Source organism: Rutilus rutilus, assembly GCF_951802725.1.
Source record: "Rutilus rutilus genome assembly, chromosome: 10".
NCBI classification, from domain to species: Eukaryota; Metazoa; Chordata; class Actinopteri; order Cypriniformes; family Leuciscidae; genus Rutilus; species Rutilus rutilus.
The window spans coordinates 21424868-21450800 of record NC_140215.1 but is presented as its reverse complement, the minus strand read 5'-3'; the positions used below and the strand labels follow the sequence as shown (position 1 = coordinate 21450800).

The 25933-nt window shown below is 37.4% G+C and overlaps 1 protein-coding gene across 2 annotated transcripts in view; it reads left to right on the top strand.

Annotated features, from left to right (window-relative positions):
• man1a2 (mannosidase, alpha, class 1A, member 2) overlaps positions 1–25933 on the top strand; it is an 87722-nt gene that overhangs the window by 28385 nt on the left and 33404 nt on the right. For both annotated transcript variants that reach the window (XM_084422174.1, XM_084422173.1), the window contains exon 4: positions 7451–7547. In XM_084422174.1, coding sequence (XP_084278300.1) covers positions 7451–7547 — 97 coding nt within the window. The remainder of the gene's footprint in view (positions 1–7450; positions 7548–25933) is intronic.

Here is a 25933-nt window from a genome sequence, read left to right as displayed (position 1 = left end):
TCCTTTAAGACTGATTAGTCAACTGAACATTCAGGCAGTTCACTAAAGAGTCAGTTTTGTAAATGCATAGTTTGCACATTCGTAGACTGCACTAATAGCACAAGTGTGGTTAGTGGCCTAAGAGTAAGCTCATCCATGCTGAAATGACTGATTCTCACACTCACCTCTTTCTACCAAATGTTTGTCTGCCTTGTCTTTTGTTTCCTTTTTCCTCCTTTTGTTCAAATTTTTCTGACTTTCTTTGGAAGCCTATTATAGTCTCTCTCTCTCTCTCCACCCTTTGCTCCATCATTGGCATTGTCTTTGCTTTAGGAATCCTTCCAGACAGTGTGATGTGCTCTAAAAGGATCTCCCTCTCACGCTTCAGTCCCAGCGTGCAGTGGAAAAACCATCAGCATACCCCTTGTAACATGCCCAAGTGCTTTTGTTGTTCCCTGGCAATCATGCACTCCAAAATAAAAGGCCAATGCTAATGAGAAGAAAAATCATATTAGAGCGCCTGAAAGCAGCAAACGGCTTCAAGAAAGTTGACTGTGCCCTCGGGAAAGAGGGTGATGCATTGTAACCACTTACAGTTTTTGAGAACATGCGATCTAATTTGTCTTACACTCTGACTTTCATGGAGTCTTAAGGCAGTGCTTGATGGACATAACCAATCCACCTGCATAGCTGATATGAGCACTGATCACTGTTCAAACAAGTGTGCTGGCAGCCGGATGGTAATTGAAATACACAATAGGCCGGCCCCATCACTCAAGCAGTTGAGCAGAAAGCGCCGACAAGGCTCATCTATCGCTCTCTTTGTTCTCTCTACATTGTGCTGTGTTCGATTGATGGGAGGGTGGAGATGATCGTATCTGTCTGCTCTGGAATTGATATGAACACGACTGCTGATCCATAGGGACCGATCCAGTAAATCAATTAGGCGCTTTGTGCAGGTGCACCGAATACTGAATTTACAGAGTAAACTACAGAACCACTTGATGAATACAGATAGCTTTTAGAACATAACATCAGGAAATTGCAATGCACAAGGCCCATAGACGAGAGAGTCCCATAGAGTGTGGTTTGAACAATGTTGTGAAATGAGCTTAGTGTTGTCCCATGAGGCCTACAAAGAGGTTTTTCGGTGTTTACTCAGTGTTGACCACAGCACAGACAATAACGCTGAAACTGGCGCTCATTTTGGACTTTAATTAAGACTAAATGCACTTTCAAACGCAGTGATACGGTGCAGCCTTCATTTACAGGAACCTCATTTTTCAGAAACCTGTCTTCAGCACCGCATGTGAGACACCGAATGAACACACAATCCATGGAGGAATGCTGTGGAGTAGTGAATGAAAGGTCATAATGCCTTTCTAAGTTATTTAAATAACTGAAGCGCTGTCGTTTTATATTACACTACTTATTTGTTTCTCTCTCATTCTCTCTTGTCCTTTACTATTGTGTGTTTGTTATTTCCTTTGAGGGTGCGACAAAAAAACGTATTGTCGTCTTTCGGCTTCTCTGATTAGGGGTCAGCACAGCGGATCGTCCGTCTCCATTTTGCTCTGTCCTCTGCATCTACACCAACCACCCCACCCGCTTGTCCTCCATCACCACAGCCATTAACCTCTTCTTTGGTCTTTCTTTTCTCCTCCTACCCAGCGGCTCAATCCTAGACACTCTACTCCCAACATACTCTCCTCTGCACATGCCCAAACCATCTTAGTCTCTAGCCTCTCTCTTTGTCTCCAAACTGTCCTACCTGTGCTGTTCCTCTTATATGCTCATTTCTTATCCTGTCCATCTTTGTCACTCCCAACGAAAATCGCAGCATCTTTGAGCTGCCTCCTGTCCTTTTGTCAGTGTCACTGCCTCCAACCCATACAACATAGCTGGCCTCACTACAGTCTTGTAAACTTTCCCTTTCACACTTGTAGGTACCCTTCTTTCACAAATCACTCCTGACTCTCTTTTCCACCCACTCCTCCCTCCCTGCACACTCTTCTTCACTTCTCTACTGCACTCTCTGTTACTTTGGACAAATGACCACAAGTATTTAAACTCATCCACCTTCAACGCACCAAAAAATTATTGAATATTGTAATAAATTAATGTTTGGTGGACAGTGCTACTTGGTCTTTTGTTTTCATATGTGGAAACGCAAGGTGACCTTTTTTTTTTATCTTAATTTACACAAATTATGGTTATATTTTCTACATTTTTTAATTATTTGAAAACATATTGAAGTAATAGTTAACTCAAAAACTGTATTATTTACAATACTCGTTCAAAACCCTTGTTTTTTCCCTCCAATGAAACACAAAAGGATACTTTTTTTTTTTTTTTAAGAATATTGACAGCTGTTTTCCATCCAAAAGTTAGCAGCCACATCCGTTAAGCTCCAGAAATGAGACACCAAAAAATTGGTCCATAAATCTTGTGTTGTACTGTATGCTTTGTCTTCTGAAGTTATACTGTACCTTATTTACTCAAGAACTGACATCCAGATTGAGTCAGTGCATTGAACCCGGGAACCGGATCAGTGAGTGAATGGTTCTTTTGAGCTTTTTTTTAACTTATGAGCTGATTGATCTGATTTTGAATAATGGTTTAAATGGTGTGTGAATAAGTTTTTAATAAGAATTCTTTTTTTCTAGCTTTTTTCTAGTCTTTATGAACTGTTCTATGGAAAAGAGCGGTGTGCAGTTTCATCCAATTTTTCACAAAATAAACAACAGCAAATTTTGATTGAGATAAAGGGTAAATAATGACAGAATGCTCATTTTCGCAGAATTATCACACTTGTAAGTCTCACTTTTTTTTAATCTCTCATGCGCTTGCCTCCCTGTAGACACATCTTCATGGGGTGGTTAAAAGCCTGGGCTTAATTTAACCGGAAGTTTAAGTTTTCTTCGTGTCGGATAGGATCTGCTCTCAACGCTTCACAAGGCCTCCACTTAGTCAAAACAACTGTTAATTGACAGGCAGAACGACCCTGAACAGCCCTTGAATAAAACATGAGAGGGAGGTTGGAAGTTATGCATGATCAAGTGGGTATTTAGAGGAAAGGGAAAGAGAGATATGTAGACTCATAGCTCTCCATCTCCTTACAGTTTGTATTTTAGGCTTCTTGCTGATCTTGGGCTTTAATTTGTCTACATTAAAGGGGGTTTAACAATCAGTCTAATCAGCCTCCAGCCTTCGGATTGTTGGAAACATAGAGGAAAGACTGCATTGTGGTAATTCATAATCTGTTGTGCGCACAGCGTGACATGGAAAGATTGAAAGCAGGGAACAAAATGAAATTATTGACTTCTTTTCATTGCCTTGGCTCCCTCCTGGGTTTCTGCTTTTTAGGCTGAGAACAGCGAAGAAAAATCATGGCTTGTGCTCGGGATGGCAGCCTACAACAACACTTGACAGTCAGACGAACTCCAGAGGCATCTACTGCATCTGTGTTCATAAGCTCCGTGCCAAACCCTAGTGAGCTGCCTATGTGACAGCATTTTAAGGCATGCTCTCCTATGCCAAGGCCATTTTAAACAGTAGGCAACAATCTTTTTTTTTTTTGCCAAATTCAACCCAATATTTGTATGTGCTTTGATTATGGAGTTATTAGCATAGCAACATGCTAAAGTCAAACTTTTTTGGAATGAATTTTCACATTACTTTCCTATGCGTTTCACGCTATTTATAGGACGTTCCTAATTGGAAATTTATGAGGTTCCATCTGAGAACAGGATTTGTTCATATCTCTTTGCGGTCTGGCCGTCTCACTGTACTTTCAGTATCTTGTGGCATGATTGAATTTAAGATGCTGCTTAAAATAATTAATTTTCTGATGCATATCGCATGTGGACGAATCGGATATATTTGTTTTAAATATACAACCTAAACAAGTGGCGACACATTTGAAAAATCATTCCTTTCAAAGGGACAATGGCAAATGCTTCCTTTGTAGTAAAAAAACTTCTAACCCTGCTGAAATGTATACACTTAGAGTGTAAGTGTACAAGTGTATAGTACATTATTTGGGATGCGACATTTTTAGTGCAAGAAATATTTTCTTATGTGAACGTCAACGACCAAATGTATTCTTCAGTTTTGACCTGAAAACTTGGCAGATGCGGACAGCCGAACACAGCCTTTCAAAGTATTCTCCGTTCGGTAGAGTCCACGAACACATTCACACTATTAAGTTTCGTCTTTGTCTTGTCAAATTTAAACGAGTATAAAGACAGTTTTTATCAGAGTTGTTAGAATCTCTTAATTTCCTTTAACGATAATGAAATTTACACATACACATACCCTAGGATGTGTAAAAACTAGGGGTGACCCCGAATAGTCGAAGATTCGATGCTTCGATTGGAGGAGCCTGATTCGACTACCGATCTCACGGTCGAATCTTCGCAGAGGTGTTATGAAACGAGGATCATGCCACTTTGGCTATATGAGGGCACTCAATGTCTGATTTCACATAGAACTACCGGTTTTCTGTCAATACGTTAATATTCAGCCTATTATGATAATGCTGTATATAAAAATGTGCAAAGAAAGAAGCTTTTAATAAATATTTTTTAACGTGCGTGAATAAATCCAAACACCCCGTGACAGATTTAAGTTTCACTTTCAATCCGTGACCGACAGAGGAGCGTCTTGGCGGCAAGGATTTAAATCTTTAACAATGTCTGGGATAAGAAAATCTAAAGTGTGGATTTAGCATCAGGAAAACCATGATCGCACTTCTGCCGGCCAACGTTAACAAGTTGGTTTTCCACGGGAAATTCTAAAATGCTTAACGTGAAAAAAGCTTTTAAAACGCTTAAAAGGCACTTTAACGTGGCTTAATGCATGTACACAGTACACACTTTATTAAGAAACCATACTATGTGCAGATAAGCAGATGAATCCAGAATATGAACGCAATGCGTTCCTCCTATAGTAACGCGTTTTCTTTACATAATTTGATATTTTAATTTAAGGCGAGACACGGCAGGCAAAAACATCGTTTTTTTTTTTTTACTGGTCAATTTTTTAGATTTTGGGATATTTGTCTTCAATAACATGTCTTCTTTTAGACTTGTGGTGGAAAAAAAAAAGTCAGAAATACACATTTAGGTCTTTATTTTACTACATGCGTTCTTAATCAACATGCTGCTCCGCGATTGCTTTCTGCTCCCTGTCATCACAAGCACCGTTACGAAGCTCTCTCTCTCCTGTACAATCCTGTCGGATCCAAATATGGTAATTTCCTTTTTATCAGCAACCAATCGTGAAAGTAAAAGGGCTGAATGCGCAATCTCAGTGGCTGATGATAAATCTTTAAAGCCTGTTTTTTCAAAATGACTTTTCTCTCATACTCCAAGTCCGAAATCTCCACTTCAGTAGCACCTATATACACCAAACCTTCCAGTCTTGTACCTAGTTATATTATGAAGACATTTACAGAAGGATTTGTAAATATATTATTCCTAGCCTGATTTATATAACATTTTATTCCAAAAAACATGGCGAAAATCATTTAAGGCTATTGACAGTATATTCTGATTTACAGGATAACAAAAGTAGATATCCATAAATCCCACTGTAATTTTTTTCCCATCTAATATGTGAACACAATGAAAAAATATTTTTTAACCTGGCTTCATCCAATACTCAGATTTAGTTTTTTTTTATATATATGCAAATTAGCACATATTTAATTAGATATTGCCTAATTTGCATATTTAAACATTAAATTACAGAAAACTTGTAATACATTTTTTTTCTCATCTTAATGTAGGTAATCAATTGGGAAAGTTTCATGGTGATATCTGCTAGTTAAAAATGTTACCCTATTCACCTGTAGTGTCTCGCCTTAACTATTTTAGGAGATTAAGTCGTTAAACGTTTTTCACGTTAAGTGTTTTAGAATGTATTTTATCCGCGCGCACAAAAGACTCCAACAGACACAGACAGAGTGAAAGACTGGATTTGTTCTCTCGATCAGGTAGGGTAGAAGTGATTTCAAAACTTTTCAGCCGGTTCTAATTTGATTTTTGGATGCTGTGAACATGTTAAGCTGAAAAGACTGCCACTCCAGTTTAGCATTTATTGTTGTTTCTGCAGTTAAAAAGACAAAGTTGAAAATTCTGGCTACTATCGTTATTTATTTTATTTATTGATCTGTCAGGGTTATCTAATCTAACTATTTGTGGCTTGTGTTTTGAATATATGTTCCACTGCACTTCAGGCATTTTGCACACATTGTGCTCATTTTGTGACTTGATTCTGATTTATTTCGTTTTGTATTTTTATTTATTAGAAAGGTATATTCTGTTCTAATTTAATTTAGTAAATTAATTGTTTATTTATTCGGTGCATCGATGTTGTGCTGTACTTAGAGCCTGCTCGCACAGGTAATTTAGCCGATTTAATTTGATTTGCATGTGAAATGCAAATCCTGTCTGCAGTGTGGCCTTTCTGGAGTTATGTTATTTCTTAGTTTTATTGATCCAAAATGTTTTTATAAATTTTATTCTATATCTTTGTGTGATTTTTCTGTACATCGCGGCTTTGAAACGTTAAAGCCCCGCCCCCAGCCCCACCCCCATACACATGATTCGACTATTAGTCGACTATAGGCAAGACTTGACGATTCTGATTCGACTATGAAAATCCATAGTCAGGGACACCCCTAGTAAAAACCAAAGTATAATTTGGGCTTCAGGAGGCAACATTCTATATAGGCTACTGCAAGCTGTAGACATCAATGCAGCTCACTAGCTTTTGGAGCAGAACTATAATTTAATTCGTTTGCCTTGGTGCGTGAGCACCTTATCATCCTTGTCACAAGTGTTCTGCTTTTTGGAGGAAGGATTCCTCCAAGTGGTAATGTTTGAAGACATGTCTAAATGTGGAGTGGCTCGGAGCTGAATCTCAGCCAGCCGTTTAATGGATGTGAGCGAGAGCTCAGAGAGAGCACGCCTAGAGCCTCAGCTGAGACAAAGACACGCTTAGAGACGCAGACACACACTGTGTCCATTCATCTTTCCCCAGTAGGAGGGAAAAAAAGAAAAACACACATGCATAGAGTGAAGATACATTGACAGGGTGCTGCTGGCCAGTGACCTGAAAGGGAAATGACAACACAGCAGACACGGTCACAGCAGGGGCTTCTGGGTAACAGGACATCTCTGATGCAATGCTTCATCTTATACATCAAAGGCCTTTGTGCATCCCTGTATTATTCTACCCTGTTAAAACGTGTCGTTCGTTATCAGACCAAACAGCTTTTTTGGCTTTCATGTTACTACATTTTGCATTGAACAATGCAGTTGTTTCCTTTCCGACATTTTTAAAAGGTTTACGAATCATGAAGGCAGGCGGCTGTAGATGAATCAATCAGATGGATGTGGGTTCTGTAATGCAGATATCCACCATGTTTATTTGTGGCTAACTTCTCGTCATTTCTGTGTCCTAGATGATGAAACATGCGTGGGACAGCTACAGGCAATATGGCTGGGGCCACAACGAGCTCAAACCCCTCGCCAAGAAAGGACATTCCACCAATATCTTCGGTAAGTAAGGATGCATGTTGGAGTCTCATTTACATGTAAATGACTGCTCTTGCGGGATGATTTGGTTCATTGTTGTAAGGACAGACACACACAATTCCATCTACATCCACTTTTGTGTGCCGTCTCTAACTCACACCCTCAAACGGTAAGACGTGCTTGCGCAGATCGCCCTCCCTAATCATTTCTCTGTTTGTTTGGGTGTGTTTATAACTGGCTCTCAGCTCCAGAGCATAAGAAGATTCAACTAGTGGGACTGAATCGGATCTGTGTGTGTACATGTGAGCATGCCTCAAGATCATGAAAGACAAACAAAGATCATGAAAACACAATTCATCCTGTTTGCTTCTTACTCTGCTGCTGATGTAACCATGGCTGTGTATGCAGGAAAAAAAACAATAGTATAAAATAAATAGTTCTGACACTGTATCCTGATAGGATGAGCTGCATTCATTCTTAACACGCCAAGTTGGGATGTTGCTGATAGGACCTAGTCATTTTTAAACTTTAAATATTAAATTAAATATATGCATTAATTAAAAAAATTATAATGTTTATTTATAATGAAATATGTATTAATACCATTACTTAAATGTTTTGTCAGTTCCATTGAATATTGTTATATTTAGCCTTGCAAATCGACCTCAGTCTTTCTCTGAAACTTGCCAAGATTTTGGATGAGTTTTTATTTGTTCTTTCTCTGAGAGACCAATGAGACTCATATGAGGCAGTGCTGCGTTTTAAACAAAATAAGAGTGAGCTTTTGAAGAAGAACAAAGATTTGAGGTGGAGAGAGAGTGTGGAAGAACAAGGGAGCGCCTCATGCTGCAGTGCGGTGTGCTGAAGTGTCTTTCACACTTCACTTGCATATTTAATAAGTCTGTCTGTTTCTATCCTCACATGTGGAAGGATCTCCTCAGCTGGGCATGTATTGATCAACATACTATTTTGGAGAGAGACTGATGGAACACTTTTGGATGACTTCCAGAACTTTCTCTCTCAGATTCCCTGTTGAAACTCGTTCTCCATCCTCCCATCTTTTGGCAGAACACGGTGTGCTTTGTTTCATCTGAAGTCCTGTCTTCAAGAGACAGATTTTTTTATATAAGTTGTGTGGCTCTCATACCATTGGTTTAGCCGATGTTGCTGTGTCTGCGTGGTTGGGATCTTTTGATTTACTTTATCCCATCTTAATTTAATGGTGTTGGTTCACATACTCAAATGAGGAGGTCTTTTTTTTGTTTTTGGTTTTGGCTAGCTTCAAATAGAATAGTGTGTGTACATGTAAGAAATAATTGACGACAGGCCGTTAAATTTGTTCGAAAAATAGTGCACACCTGAAGTGGTAATACAACCACATTGTGAAGCATGCATTATTTTTCGGATAATTAAATGGCCCGGATTCATTTTTTCCGCTTTTGCTATGGTTACAACTCCTCAACTTTGTTCAGATGTTTTATTTCAATACATTTGTCAGGTTTTTGTTCTTAAAACAGTCTTGTGCGTATAACTAATTTCTTACTCATCCCAAGCCTCCATTGCTAATTACAAAATATCTTTTTAGTTCTAGTGGTGAAAGCTTGAGCTATTGGTATGCAGACCAATGCAGTTATTATAGTGAGCGAAAGAGATCGATTGATTGATTAATAGCGAAAATGTAAGTTTAACTGTTTCAAAAACAGTGCCTTTACTACCTTGTTACTAAGAAATGCCATGTAGCCTTTCAGCTGCTGAACTATTTTACTGATAGTCGCGGGGCAGCGCTGACAAGTTTGACATGTTTCCATGTGTCTGTACTATATGTGGAACTACTTTAGCATTGTTTACTGGAAAATAATTGCACACCTATGTTAATCAATTAGAATCAAGCATTTAACAATATCATAGTATAAATATATAAAATATACAGTGTATAATATACTTAATATAATAATTAAATATAAAAAGGCTATATAAGTAGTTTAGGCTGCTTTTCAAGCTGACTTTTTTTTTTGTGTGTGTGTGTGTGTGTTTTTTGGCTAGTCTGAAACAGAAAAGCTGCCTAAACTATATATAGAGCCATTATTAATGAGTGAGCTGATGCTGCTGACAGTTTCATAATGCCACATTCTGTTGACTGAATTTAAAATGTCCACCCCACATCTAGGATATTTGATGATGTATTTGATCAATCTGACAGCATAAGGGTTGGATTTGGATGGATCGTTCAATAACTAAATAACTGGTTAGTGCAGCGAGTTATATCTAGATTTTTTTCTTAGTAGTTTAGCTGTAATATTTTAAGCGGTGGTGATTTTAGAAACACAGATGACGCAGCATGCTAAAACGTCTTGATGCGTTTATTGTCCACAAAAATTTTTCAGAGCTAGCTAAAATGCTCTGCAAGAGGTTGTGTTTCTAAACCCCACTCCTTTAAAATACGGCTAAAATATGGTTTGTAAGCTGGTGTGTGGTGAGCGTTCTGGCGCAATATGGCTGCCGTCGCATCATCCAGGTGGATGCTGCACATTGGTGGTGGTTGAGGAGATTCCCCCCTTCCATATGTAAAGCGCTTTGAGTACCCAGAAAAGCGCTATATAACTGTAACAAATTAATTAATTAATCGCTTTGAGCAACGTTCCCATTATTATGCATAATCTGCAAGGCTTTTGTGAGGATTATGATAGTTTTTTGCAATAAAAGGTTATAGTTTTTTATCCAATTTGTTGAGTATCTGTCAGTTCATTTATCGCTAATATACCTGTCTGACCTGTGCTTGGTGGACATGACCTTAAAATATATATTTTATATTCCTTTAAAGGTATAGTTCACCCAACTCATTTACTCACCTTCATGTTGTTCTAAACTCAAACTTTTTCCTGTTGAACACAAAAGATATTTTGAAGAACCTTTTCTGGTTATATGTTTCTGGTTGTGGTTGTATGGACAATATAGTGAAAGCTCCAAAACAACAACATTGGACCCCATTGACTTTCTTTGTATGGATTAGAAGAAAGAAATGAATGCAGGTTTGGAATGACATGAGGGTGAGTAAATGATGACCAGAGAGTTTTTGGGTGATCTATACCTTTAAAGACAGTCTAGTCACAAGTGAAATTCTTTTTTGCACAATTGAAATACTTGGACATAACAGTTGGGCCTTTTTGTGTTTAAAACTAGTTTAAGAATACTGTTCGTTTGTGATTCCACACTAGGCCTTTGTCCTCTTGATTGTACATCTGATGTTATGGTCAGAAGGACTCTGACCATTCCAGTGGCTTACTGTTGCGGTGGGACAGGGACTCGCCCATATCGATCCACTGATAGACATCCATTGTTTTTTTTTGTTTTTGTGTGTGTGTGTGTGTGTGTGTGTGTAAAAACATTTGACCCATAAAAACTGAGAGTCTAATGCTTGAAGGCACTCTCTGGACAGATCGCTGATGGTATGCACTTTGATCTGTAAACAAACACCGTGTTTGCAGGGAATATTCTCAGTCCGGACCCCAGGGTCAGATTGCTTAACCGAACTGCCACCGTTACGCATGCGATAACACAATTCTATAAATAACCACACATCAACGTATGCTCGCACGGCGGAGTGAGTTGCCTGTTGCTCTGTTTCTGATGTTTTACGATTTAATGTTTAACATGGAGTTGATTTACACTACCATTCAAAACTTTGGAGTCTGTAAAGATTTTTTATGTACTTGACAACAATGTTTTAAGTCTCTTATGCAGGTATTTGATAAATACAGTAAAAACAGTAATGTTGTGAAATATTACAATTTAAAATAGAGGTGTGCGATATTACGATTTTAGATTGTGAAATATTAAAATGTCTCCACGATCTGCCTTTGAAGAGAGATCGGCCTACAGTGCACATTCTGTCAGGAGCAGTTCTGGCGCCGCCGTCCCTACATTATGTGCATTGCAATGTACATTCACATCACATATTTAAAACGCAGCTGTGATTTTTGGGTGTACAGTATACCAGTAGATGCGTTACACTTACGTGACATTGCAGTTCTTTGTCATCATCGAAGTATATTATTTTCACGTGTTTTAAAGCCTCATTCACATGCTGTTCTGACATAGGCTTTATGAAAATAGCTTTAATCTTAAAATAATCTTTTCTATTGTCAAAGCTGAATTTTCAGCATCATTACTCCAGTCTTCAGTGTTGCGTGATCCTTCAGAAATCATTCTAATATGCTGATTTGCTGCTGAAGAAACTTTTATTATCATCTGTTGAAAACAGTTGTGCTGCTTAATATTTTTGTGGAAACTGATGCATTTTCAAGATTCTATGATGAATAGAAACATTTATTTGAAAATGGAAAACTTTTGTAACATTGTCTTAATCGTCAATTTAATGAATCCTAGCTGAATTAAAGTATATATATATATATATATATATATATATATATATATATATATATATATATATATATATATATAAAACTTACTTGCCCCCAACCTGGGTTATTTTGACCCAGCTTGTTGTTGGGATTTATACATTAACCCATTTGTTGGGTTATTTTTTTTAAACCGTGCTGGGTCACGCAACCTAATATTGAAAGCTATTTCAAATAATAATGCACTATAAAATCTGTTGTGTATATAGTCTAGGACAAGGACAGTTCATATAAAATAGTTTTTATTCAATGACAATTCATTCTTTGACAATCATAAAATACTCAAACATTTAGAAAGGGAAGTGGCTGGAGCAGCCTTGGAGAATCTGTGGAAAGGAAGCTGGTATAATCAGGCTATATTTCTATTCCAGTTTATTCAATGACAATATTGCAACTGTGCATTGCAACTTTGTTACATGAGATGACGGGCGATGTCGAGTTGTGTGTCAGGCCTATTCGCACCATTCGTTTGGCGGGAGTTGAAACTTTCATATGGTGCCTGCCGTGTCATTCGCCCGGAGTGTAGATCCAGTGTATTTTGCGTTTGTAGAAGGCTAGCGTTCCAAGCAGACGTTAGCTGCGACGTACATGTAAACAAATAAGTTACAGTGTGCGACTGCATACATTTTTCTTTAATCTTATAGAAAAACAATGTAATACAAACCTTAATTTCATTCAGGAAATAGTTTTTTTCTCAGAACAGAACACAAATCCTCTGTTGACAAATTGATCCAGTTTTAACTGGTTTGCACAGACCCACCATTGGGTTACATTGACCCAGTGTATTGTCACTAAAATTGACCTACCTGAGTTGCACAAAAGCTACCTAGCTACCCAGAACCTGGGTAAAAATAGTAATAAAAATAAAAAAATAACCCAATAAAATGACCCAACAGGCTGAATCCAGCATTTAGGTTAAATAAATAACCCAGCATTTTTTATTGTAGCCTATTGTAGTTAAACCGTTAAAAGGTTTTTAGCAGACAATGAAGAGGTGGATATTTTATTTTTTTTCTTAAGTGGTCAAGCTTTGTGTTTTCATTTCTTTCCACCATGAAATGGCCGAATGAACTCATTAGGCTTAACCTCAGTATGAACCCACATTGAGCAGGAAGTCTTATCCTGATGTGTGAAGAGAGAGACAGAGAGAGAGAGAGAGAGAGAGAGAGAGAGAGAGAGAGAGCGGAAAGGCTGAATCTAGACAGTTTTAGTCTGGGCACAGCCCTCCAGACCCGCAGCTGGAGACGGGCCATTGTGTTCTCCGTCATCCCGACGTCCAGTGTTGTTGCCATAGTAACGGCAGGGCTAGCTGAGGTCAGAATGCGTATGCTGGCTGATAAGAGGCAGAGCATCCAGACTACTTATTCTTTAATCAGCGCTCTGGTTGATCAATACCCTCCAGCCTGCAGCTAATCAGCTAAGGACACTTGCCTTGAGTCTTGTGCTTGGACCATTGTCCATAACTGGGTTGTTTTTGTCCCTCATATCTGTTCCCAGGAATAAAAGAGCACAATCCATGAGGAGCCGTGTTATAAAATGAGAGCTCAGCGGTTCTCCCTGACTGGTTGAAAGGGGTGGGACTTAAAGAGAGAGTACACACAAAAATGAATATTTTATCATCATTTACTCACCATAATGTTGATTGTTGAACACAAAATGTGGGTAATCAAACAGTTGACTGTAGCCATTGACTTCCATAGTAGGAAAAAAATACAATGGATGAACAATTTTCATTTTTGGGTGAACTATCCCTTTAAGCGATGTTCACACTTACGGTGATTTTGGTCGCTAGCAGGCGTTTCAGCCACTAGATGCTCTAATGTTAGAGGTGGGCTGCATAACTGGTCATGGTGTTTGAAAATCCGATCACAAGCCAGATGTTTCATTAAAAAAAAATGAGAGAGAGAGAGAGAGAGAGAGGTATGTAATAGACAAGAAATCAGTTTTCTTGTTACTAAAATGGATAATTTTGCTTGGTAAAACATTTGCAGGATTTCACAGAACCTTTTTCTGATTCTGAATCTTGTAGCCCAAAAGAATTGAATTTGCTGCAGCTTTTTGTTTTGCAGGGATGATAATCCACCAAAAATCATTGTACTTAGAGGGCAAATGTGCCCATCCACTTTTTCAGCAGCTTTGCTTCCAAAAGTATTTTTCCCGTAGGGATTTAAAAAGTCTGTTTATGAGTTATAAGCCATGAACCAAACTAACCAGTGTGACTCACAACATTGCAATCTTTGATTTTAATTTTAAAAAAAAGTAAAAAGACAAAGGTGTACTTAATGGCTTTAATGAGGAAAGGAATTACAGTCCCAAGAAGCACTGAACGACATAATAAAAATAAAAATGGAGAAATATGAAACCATTGATTTAAATGTTGATTATATATGTAGAAAGAATATATTTTACATTAATTGCAAATATGCATATTTACAAATATGTAAGAAGTCTGTGAGCATAAGGAGATTGACATGTCATTTACAGTGCTTAATGAGAGTGGCCACGATTTGCTTGTTTTGCAATTCTCAGATTGGTGGAGATTTTATTGCAGAATCATGAGAAATGTAGTTTTCCACATCTATTTAAAAAAATAAAAAGCTGAACTAATGCAGACTGATGGCTTCAACAAAAACAAAACAAACAACCTTTTAGCTCACAGTAAGTTTGTCTTTAATATTTTAAAAGTTATGAAGTTATTCACTCTGTAATTTGTGTTAGTAAAATAAATACAATTGCAATTGTACTCTCAGCAAATATTGTGGTGCATAATTGAATATGCAGTAAACAAAGCTTTTCTCAGTCATTAACATGAACTGAGGCACTTATATTGCTATTAGAGTTTTGATAATGTTGTTGACTTTTCAACAACAGTGAATTTCCATGACAATTACAACTATTTGTAATTGTAAGATGCTATTTGGGAAGAGAAAATATTGCTGATTAAATATTTCAGAGCTGAGCATAACTTAAACGTATTCACTATAACAATGTTAAAGGCCGGGAAATTACAACTTAGTAAATGATATTTCCAGGATTTCATGACCTTTTGAGCACCGTATCATACACATGCACAAGGTAAAAATATTTTTTGTAAAATAAATTGTGTAAACTGGATAAAATTGTAATCATATTCAGTAGGGATGCACGATAAATCTGCCGCCATATCGGTATTGCCCAATATGTACATTTTTTTATGGTATCATTATCGGCCCAATAAGAAAATTTGGCCAGTATATTAAAGCCGATAAATAATGGATTATTTCCTTCAGATGCGCACTGTTCGCCATGATGGTTTTGATTTGCTTGAAATATGATTGGAATCACTTCGAGAAAAATGAAAATACAGCACAAGTTTGTCATACAGGCTACATAAAATTCTAATGAGAACATTATTATTGTGTGCTTGGGACATGGCTTTTAATGGTGAGACTTTTGTTTTTGTAATCAGGCTCTCAAAAATGTAGATTTATTGGCCAATATATCGGTTTATATTCGGTTATATCGGCTTTCAAATATAAATAATTATCGATATCGGCCAAAATGTTCATATCGGTGCATCCTCAATATTCAGGTTTTGGAGGAGCGGACAATGAGAATGAAAGAGGGGGAGGGAAAACAGCTGTCTAAGGGAGTTGTGTCAAGACAAGGGATTGGAATGAGAGAGTATTGCCTCAGTCGGCTGGCTCTTTTGACTTTTCCATTCGTTTTTGGTATTTATGACCTCATTTGCTTAATTCCCATCAGCCACCAGCCTCGTCGAAATCTCCAATTATATATGCATCTCAGTACTGCCCAACGAATTGCGTTCCCTAGGTGGTTAATATTTTCTTAATGATGCGTGTGATTTTCTGTTTGACTGTGGAGAGCATGGGGAAGTACACACAGCTTCTCAGCATGTGAGTTTAGTGCTCGTGGCGTGTGCGTGTATGAGTTTTGTCTAGAGACCCGTCAGTACATGACCCACTGTGTTGGTAATGATGTAATGAGTGAATCAGGATGAGCCCTGGGGCATGTTGTCTTCTCCGTGGTGACTTCATATACGACTGCGGCTCGGCTCGGCTCGGCTCAGGCAGGTGCCAAGCACCACTCTCTCCTGCAATGCAGAGACAAAGCAGTTTAACACTGGGGTTTGGGCTTTTCTCATCACCGTGCAAAGGATGCCAGTTGTGTGCGAATACATCCCAAGCACGTGCTAAATGCTGATGGATGCACAGTACTAAGACAGTTAGTCATGCGATTTTCCTTTAAATGTCTCACGCATTTCTGCTAAAGCCTGTAATGCATTCATCCGTCTGTGTTCAGGATGAATCATTCATGAATGGCATCATTTCTACAAACAATGCAGATGTAACTTTTATAGCTAAGGCTTATTTAATCGTTGAAATGTGTGACTGTACTTTAAGAGGGAATTTGTTCATTTTGTGGAGATAAATATATGTATAAAATACAAATGTAATCAGTTTTTAACAAATACAATATTATACATGTTACAATCTGTATTGTGAAAAGCGCTATACAAATATACTTGACATGTGTGAACACGTCATCATTTATCTCAGTAAATATATTTCCAAAGGTGCTATTGACATGAAATTTTCACCAGATGTTGGTAACAACCCAAGTAAGCCATACATACAAAGAAACAAACAAAAATAAGTTCAGAAATTAAGTTATGTGTAATAATGTGAAATGATACAGGGAAAAAGTATTGAACACATGAAGAGAAGGAAGGCATGGAAAGTAGGGATGCAACGATACCATTTTTTCAGAACCGATCCGATCCGATCCCAAAAATTCTGAGTATCGGCCGATACCGATCCGTACCGATACCAGCGCAGTTTTTTTTTAATCAAGTAGAATTTCTATAACTCTGTGTTGAACTGATAATAAGAACTGGAAAAAGAAAAACAACAACAAAAAATATATGATCATAATCTGACATAAATGCTATTATAAACTAGACTAGTGTATAATTCAGCAGTAAAATTTAGTCTAAAAAAATCACGAGTGCACAATAATTGTATAAAATTTGAACATTTTGTGAAAAAAAAATGTTTAGTGGGGAACAAATTAGAGACAATAAATGTAACACTAAATCTGGTAAAACTTTACACATTGCTCTTTGTATTGTTGTAAAATACATTCATGAAAAACAACAACAAAAATAAAAAATATAAATTATTTTATAGCCTACAATAAAATTTAGACATTTTTTAAATGTATAGCACAGCTGTTTAATGAGGTAGCAACATAATAGATAGGACAGAACAAGAACGGCTATTGATATTGTTTCATTGCGTCACTGTATTATGATATGAAAGGCTCCAATACAGAGCGGCACAAAGCGCTTATGCGCATCCCGAGCGCAGAATGATGCGCTTGAAGCAACATGAGTCACAGCGCGCAGCGCGTCGAGTCCGCATTGAAAAGTTTATAGCACAAAGAAAATACATATTGATGCGTAATGTATTGTACAGTATCTATCTATGCAATAGTCTATTCAGCATTTTCTTTTAACAGTTTTAAATTTCAGTTACTGTGCGCGTGAAGAACAAATAGTGCTCTGACTTTACTCCAGTGTTGTGATCTAACAGACACCCGGTAGAAAGTAACATGATTAAGGTACAGCAATAAAGTCCAGCAAGATAGAGTTGTTTTATGCGAAACCATAGACCTTTATCTACAGATCAAGTATAATAATAGGAACACTGAATCATCTTGGAGAGAGTTTCATTGTGTTAACTGTTGTAACCGAACGCGACGCGCTGTTTGAATGAAGAATGACTGACAGCGCAGCTGAGGGAAACGTTTACCTGATCTTGAATTTAACGACTTAAATATTAATTTATATCTCACATTATACTATATAATGGCTTCAGAACACTTATAATATTGTGCACGAAAACTTATGGTGCTTTATAATGTTTGTGTGCCTTTTGTGGGGCTTAACAATAACACTGAAAAGTATACGCACAATATCGGATTTGGATCGGCCTTGTCTGACCGATACCCGATCCGCCAAAAATGGCAGTATCGGAGCCGATACCGATACTGAGTATCGGATCGGTGCATCCCTAATGGAAAGCCAAGACAACTGCTGAAAACTTACAGTAATTAAAAAGCAACCCAGCCCCCTGTCAGTGGAAATTAATAACAGCTGGTTCAGTCCCAAATGATGGCCTACAAAAAGGTCTCATTGCCAAGGTGTCACACAAGACACATCTCATGATGGGTAAAAGCGAAGAGCTGTCTCAAGACCTTCGCAACCTAATTGTTGCAAAACATAATGATGGCATTGGTTATAGGCGCCATTCTAAGCTTCTGAATGGTCCAGTGAGCACTTTTGGGGCCATAATACGGAAGTGGAAAGACAATAATTTCACCATAAATTTGCCTCGACCAGGTGCTCCTCGCAAGATTTCTGATAGAGGAGTGAAAAGAATAATCAGAAGAGTTGTCCAAGAGCCAACACCAAGTTGTATGGTGTTTTTAGGGTAATGTGCACTGCCATTTCTCCTCCAAATATGATGTGTATTATGGCATCCAAACAGTTCAGTTTTGCTCTCATGTGACCACACTATATTCTCCCAGTATTTCACTGGCTTTTCCAAATGTTGTGCAGCAAACTTTAAATGAGCTTCAACATGCTTTTTCTTCAGTAATGGAGTCTTGCGTGGTGAGCGTGCATACAGGCAATGGCGGTGGAGTGCATTACTTACGGTTTTCTTTGAGACAACAGTACCATCTGCAGGGTTTTTTTAAGCTCTCCACAAGTGATCTTTGGCTCTTGGACAACTCTTCTGATTATTCTTTTCACTCCTCTATCAGAAATCTTGCGAGGAGCACCTGGTCGAGGCAAATTTATGGTGAAATTATTGTCTTTCCACTTCCGTATTATGGCCCCAAAAGTGCTCACTGGACCATTCAGAAGCTTAGAATGGCGCCTATAACCAATGCCATCATTATGTTTTGCAACAATTAGGTTGAGAAGGTCTTGAGACAGCTCTTCGCTTTTACCCATCATGAGATGGGGCTTGTGTGACACCTTGGCAATGAGACCTTTTTGTAGGCCATCATTTGGGACTGAACCAGCTGTTATTAATTTCAACTGACAGAGGGCTGGATTGCTTTTTAATTACTGTAAGTTTTCAGCAGTTGTCTTGGCTTTCCATGCCTTTTTGCGCCTCCCTTTCTTCATGTGTTCAATACTTTTTCCCTGTGTCATTGCACAATATTACACATAACTTAATTTCTGAATTTATTTATGTTTGTTTCTTTGTATGTATTGCTTGCTTGGGTTGTTACCAACATCTGGTGAAAATTTCGTGTCAATAGCACCTTTGGAAATATATTTACTGAGAAAAATGATGACGTGTTCAATACTTATTTCCCCCGCTGTATATATGTGTATATATATATATATATTCCTCAATTAAATATCATTATATGAATGTGGATCATGGATTTTGAATACCTCAAAAACACCACAACAGTACATAGTATAGCTGTAAAAAAACAGGCAAATTGCATTCTCGCTTGGCAAAAGTCTAGTCCCCAGCAATACAACACTTCCTACAGACAGCAAACACATTCAGTAAGTTAGGTCATGCCAGCTCTGCCGTCTGAGTTTGAGGTGATGGATTCTTTGAGAACAGAACTCACCCTGCATAAATTAGTATGCGCGAAAGGTAGGGCTGCATGTGTCACACTCAAAGCGTAGTACCATAAATCATACGTGTATATAGCCTACACATCTTGCATGATGTCTGCTTTCATAGCTGAATTTCTAAAGACCACCGCTTTCTGCAGCTTCAAGGGGATTCATAGGGATTCATTGTTTCATTTATATAGCGCTTTTCTGGGTACTCAAAGTGCTTTACACATGGAAGCGGGAATCTCCTCAAGCACCACCAATTGACTAGTTCATCTAGATGTATGGTCTTTTTTTAATTGTACCTGTCAGGAAACCCTAATTTTACAGGTGTTTTTTTTTTTTTTTAAGACCTAGTAGTCGACTAGATGTTCAGGCAAACTTCCAACGAGTTGTTTTTAAAAATATGTACTTTTGCACACACATCAATATCATGCCCATAGCACTGTTCTGAAGTGACTTAAGTATTGTTCTTTGTTTAGTGTTGCGAGGCTTACTTTGAGTTAGCATGTTTCCAGCTGGCACAAAGAAAATGCTGCAAGCCCTCCCAACTGACTGACTGATTCCAGCTCAATTCCTGCTGCTTTTCCCGCTCTACCAGGGTTCTGCTGGGATTAAACTTTTAATAGATGAGAAGATGCCAAGCGCAGGTGGGAATTCGCACAAATTCGGTTCTGTGCAGTCCACCAGGAATGCACGCAAGCCCTTGACATGTTAGAGGAGACCTAGAAACAAAGCACTAAAAAGAGTTGGAAATGAAATGGAAAAAGGAGAAAAAAGGGGAACAAAAGTCATGACATAGCAGTGTTGGGAAACTTGTAGCTTGACCGTTTCAAAGCAGTTAATACAGAAGCAGTAGCTACAGTACAAAAAAAAATCATTTTTTTTTCATTTATTTTGCTGTATTTTACTTTAGTGTACACTCCATTGAACAACTCTTTAATTATTTTTTGCAATAATTCAGAACAGTAATTATTTGGCACATAAGCACTATAATTTATTAATAATAATAATAATAATAACTGAATCAAAAACATACTCATAAATGGCCGTATTTGATTAAATATAATATTTGTGAATTTATATAATAATAATAATAATAATAATAGTGTTTAAAAAAATAATTGTAAAATGCATTGCAGGCGTGGGCGCAGTGATTCAAATTATTATTATTTTTCTCATTCAAATAATTGCTGTTAACTGGAAAAGCTGCTCTGGTCTGAGCTGCAGTATTTCTACTGAAAATTGTTGTTCGTTAAATGGGTGACATTGCTATTTTTTTTAATCGGTTACTCTCCAACAAGATACAGACCCTGTTCTTGCTGCACCACCCGGATAATGGTGTGCCCCGTGAGTCTCTGCAGCATTAAAATGGTGCAAGAGTCTGCGTGTCTGAGAAACAGGGATCACTCCTCTCCCTCGGCATCACAACTACAGCCATTCATCAAAGTGCTGTGACTCAGTAAATATTCATCAGCCACTTACCAGTGACTGACAGCAAGCACAGCAAACACCAAATTACAAACAGAGCAGAGATAGAAGAGCGCAGGATGGAGGCAGAGGTTTGGTGAAAAAGGAGACACTGTGATGGAAATAAGCTGTTGAAATGTCTGTATAGTTATTCATTAAGAGATCATGAGAGACAGACAGACACTAGTGTGCCCTTGAGAGCTGAATGTACGTGACTTGAGTGCCGATGTGTTATTTTGACCAGAGCACCTGTACATGGACTGTGATTATATGTGTGTGTGAGTTACAGTGTGAAAAGCGCAGATTACTGTAAAAAAAAATGTACAAAAAATTTAATCAAGGCTGTGAGTTTTTTAATTGCATCAGAAGGTAAATGAATCTTTTGGAGCCCAATTTTTTTGCCTTGATACATTAATGCAGTCAAGTCTACCCTGGCTGGTATTTTATTTTTATTTTGCATTTTACTTTTTAGACTTAAGGCGTAAAATATATTTTGTCATGGAGGAAAATCATCTTGTAACTCTTAGTGTGAGATTCTCATTAAGTGCCTTAGAGTTTTTTTTATCTTGACCTTTGAAGTCCTGCGTCCTTAATTGTGGCTCACAGTCCTGCAGTGTGAGCGTTCTGGCAGCTGTCTAGTACAGAATCAAGCAGGCTTTTGCCCAGCCACATCTGACTCCAGGCCAGGCTTTAGACTGCTGTCATTAGTGCAAGGTTTCTGCAGTATTATTTCAGTTTCACATGTAAATGAGGACAGCATGATAGCTGTGTTCTGCTGACTTAAAATGGCCAGTCTACACTGTCAGTCATGAAATTCCTAGCTATGATGTAGAGCTTACTGTCTAAAAGACCATTGATGTTGGTCTGTCCGCCTTTGCTTTTACCCAAGATGCCTCTTCATACAATCTAACAAGCAACAGTCAAGAACTACTGAGAAAAGTAAATGCTGTACACCCAGATTTATACAAAAAATCCATATACCATCAAATGGAGAGCCATGGTCATTATTTCAGTTTTATTCTGTAGTTTTTTATTTATTTTTTTATTATCCTTTGTCATCCGCTGCTGCTGAGTGGGTAGTAATGCCATATATTTTTACTATAACTACCATGTAAAACTTTTTTTGCTTGTTTTTTTTTTTATTTCAGCAAGGATGCATTAAATTGATCAAAAGCTAGAGTAAAGACTTTTACGTTGTTACAGAAAAAAAAAATCCTATTTAAAATAAATGCTGTTCTTTTAAACTTTCTATTCATCAAAGATACTAAAGTTTCCACAAAAATACTAAAAAGAAAAGTTTCTAGAGCAAATCAGCATTTTTGAATGATTTCTGAATGATCATGTGTCACTGAAGACTGTAGTAATGATGCTTATAATTCAGCTTTGCCATTAGAGGAATAAATGACATTTTAAAATATATTAGTACAAAAGTTATTTTGAATTGTAATAATATTTCATTATATTACTGTTTTCACTGTATTTAATCAAATGCATCCTAGGTGAGCATAAGCAAACATTAAAACACAAAACCCATAAAAAAAAACTAACTGTGTGTATTAATGTGTGAAATAAGAATATAAGCACTGATGATAATAATAAGCTTTAGCATTTTACTGTATCACAGCAAAATTCATAATGTAACAAGACCGTAAGCTATTCTTTAGCTTTAATGGTGACCTTGATACTTGATGAGGCAAACGTGATTTCATTCTTTCACTGACACACTTAATTGGGGTGAGGATCTAAATATGATTTTCAGTGAACTTTTCTTTTAATATCGGTGTGACATTTTGCGGCCACATCTTGGCAAATTGAGGCCGGTGGTATTAAGCATTGTAATTTTAAAATCACAACGAAAATTGGAAAGGGATTAATACAAGAGAAAAGAATCCTCAGGAAACCGCACAGTTCAAATATATGTGATTTGTTTTCATTTCCAATTGACCAAACTTCAAAAGAATTCCTCATCCATGGCAAATTCACAGTACGCACACTCGAGCTTTCCAGTGTTGCGTTCTCTCAATATTTACAGAATCCCGCTACTACTTTCCACTAGCTAAGATCCGCCTGTAGTTTCATTTGCAGCACCCACATTTCCAGTCACGCTTCAGTGGGTTTGCAATCTGAGCCTGTACGGATAAGTAATGGCTAAGACTGTACGAAATAAAAGTAAATGCAGAAATGATGGAAAACCGCAGCCGAAAGCTTCCAGCAAATGTACATGCCCCCAGACAACATGCAGCATGTCTGTGGACGTGAGCTCTATAGTGGGCCAGTCTGATGATTGAAGGTGATCACTTCTGACAGTGCAGCGTTTTATCTGGTCAGAATATACAGTATGTTTCATGTTCTGCTTCAGATCCTTTCTCCTTGTGCTTGTCAGATTTCTCGGGGGGAGGAAATGCAGAAATAAGTTTGTGACCTTAAAAGGTTCATCTAATATCCTTAGCGTTAACTGCACTGGAGCTTGAAATTAATGTTGGATTTTCGTTTCAAGAGCATCAGCAAAGTTAAGTTTCTTGGGGGAAAAAGGCAAGTTGTCCACCCTGAAGCAGTCGGTAATATCTAACACGCATGTCATAATGTGATGAAGAACCTCCGACACTGAAGGCAAATGCTGGGCAGTGTTTTTATATGAAGACAGGCTTTTAAGAATGCCACTACTTAGAATCATAATGCCACTTCTGGAACAAAATCAAGTGAGCTTTAGAAACAACCAAGCAAATATATCATCACTATGATGCTTATTTCTTGGTAAAAACTGAGCAATAAATTGGAAAATAGGAATAAAACCACTGCTTCAGATTTAAAAAAAATAAAAAATATTCCACCAACAGGATGTTACGTAAACATTGAATTTTGAGATGCCTTTCAGCCTTACTGCATCTGTATACTCAGCATTTTTCAGCATTGGGTTCATCATGCGCTGATTCACCAGAAGCGTGATTACTTGACCCCGCAAAACATTGATAGGCTGTTAAGATGCATCTTGATATGAGTAACCAATGAAAGGTCATTGGTTACTCATATCAAGATGCATCTTAACAGCCTATCACAGCGGCCGTGTTCACCAGCTCACTAATTGGCTGTTATCTAGAGTTCAGCATTGCTTTCGGCCTCGTGGCCCATTTGTGGAAATTGCACTGGAAATGTTTTTTTTTTCTTTTTGCGCTTGGTCTCAATGCACTTTATGGAGTACAAATTGGTGATCATAAAACATTCCTTGAGAGAGATGCTGCTGCTGCATACAGAATAGAGCCACAAGGCAATTAGACTTTATGGTGTTTAGTTCAAACCTACAAAGTACGTGCCTTACTAATGCTTAGGTTAAAATTGGAGCTGTTTGATTTGTGGATTTTAAGTGTAGGTCTTTCTGGTCTGATCTGAAGCAATTTAAAAGTGCTTTAAATAGCCTGGTCAGGCAATATTACAATTTTCTTATAGATCTTTATATTTTAGCCTGTTTATACACTGCTGTTCAAAGGTTTGGAGTGAGAGAATTTTTTTTAATTTTTTTAAAAAAAATTTATGAGTTAATAGTTTTATTCAGCGAAGACACAATAAATTGATCTGAAGTTTAAATGATTAACCATCATTTATATGGTTACACAATATTTGAGTAATATATGTTCATCATCCAGAAAAATATCATCCAGAAAAATATTAAGCAGCACAACTGCATTCAACATTTCTAATATTAAGAAATATTTCTTAAACACAAAATCAGCATATTAGAATGATTTCTGAAGAATCATGTGACTGAAGACTGGAGTAATGGCTGGCTACTTAAAATATATCATTTTATTATTTTTTTTACAAGACATTTTTAAAATATATTAAAATGGAAAGTGATTACTTTGTTATAATACTGTTTTTCTGTACATTTTTATCAAATAAATGTAGCCTTGGTTAGCACAAGAAGCTTTTTTCAAAGACATAAAACAAAAATTCGTCAACACTTTAGTTTAGGGTCCAATTCTCACTATTAACTAGTTTCCTATTAGCATGCATATACTAGTATATTGACTGTTTATTAGTACTTATAAAGCAAATATTAATGCCTTATTCTGCATGACCATATTCTACATCCCTAATCCTACCCAATACCTTAACTTAACAATTATCTTACTAACTATTAATAAGCAGTAATTAGGAGTTTGAGACAAAAGTGGTAGTTAATAGTGAGAATTGTACCCTAATCTTTAAAGTGTGACCAAAAATTCTTACCCACCAAAATCTGTTTAATGTTAGTGTGTGTATATATAAGATAATCTCCAACAACTCCATCTGTGTGGTCTAATGTCTCTTGTACATTACTCTCTCTTTTCTTTCTACTGTTCTCTCTTGCACACACTTAGCCAGAGCAGTTTGTTGATGAGCACAGCAGATGTTGCGTTCAGGGTCCAGGGAGAATCAGTGGCAGCAGAAATGGTGAGCACTAAACTGTTAGATATGGATGGGGTTTGGCTCTCTCCCCCACTGCATTCCCTTGATATATCTTTGAGATGAGACAGATAGAGGGAAAAAGCCTTCTGACTCATGTCTTTGGCTTGGAGATACAATGAAGTAAAACTCTTCTTCCTTCCTTCCTTCCTTCCTTCCTTTTTTTTTTTTTTTTTTTTTTTTTTTTGGTATAAATAAGTACCCAGAGTCACAAACACACCCCTGCATTTTACTACATAACCCTCTCCACCACTGAAAACCTCTCCATTGGTTCTCTCTTTTAAGATGAAGAATCTGAAGAAAAACACAATCTGAACAATGAAATCATCATGCCGGCTACCACTTGCGTGTTCATATTAGAACAACTTGCAATCTGTCACCAAATTAAACTGGCAAGGATGACATTAAGTGGGGGAGCGTGGGATGAA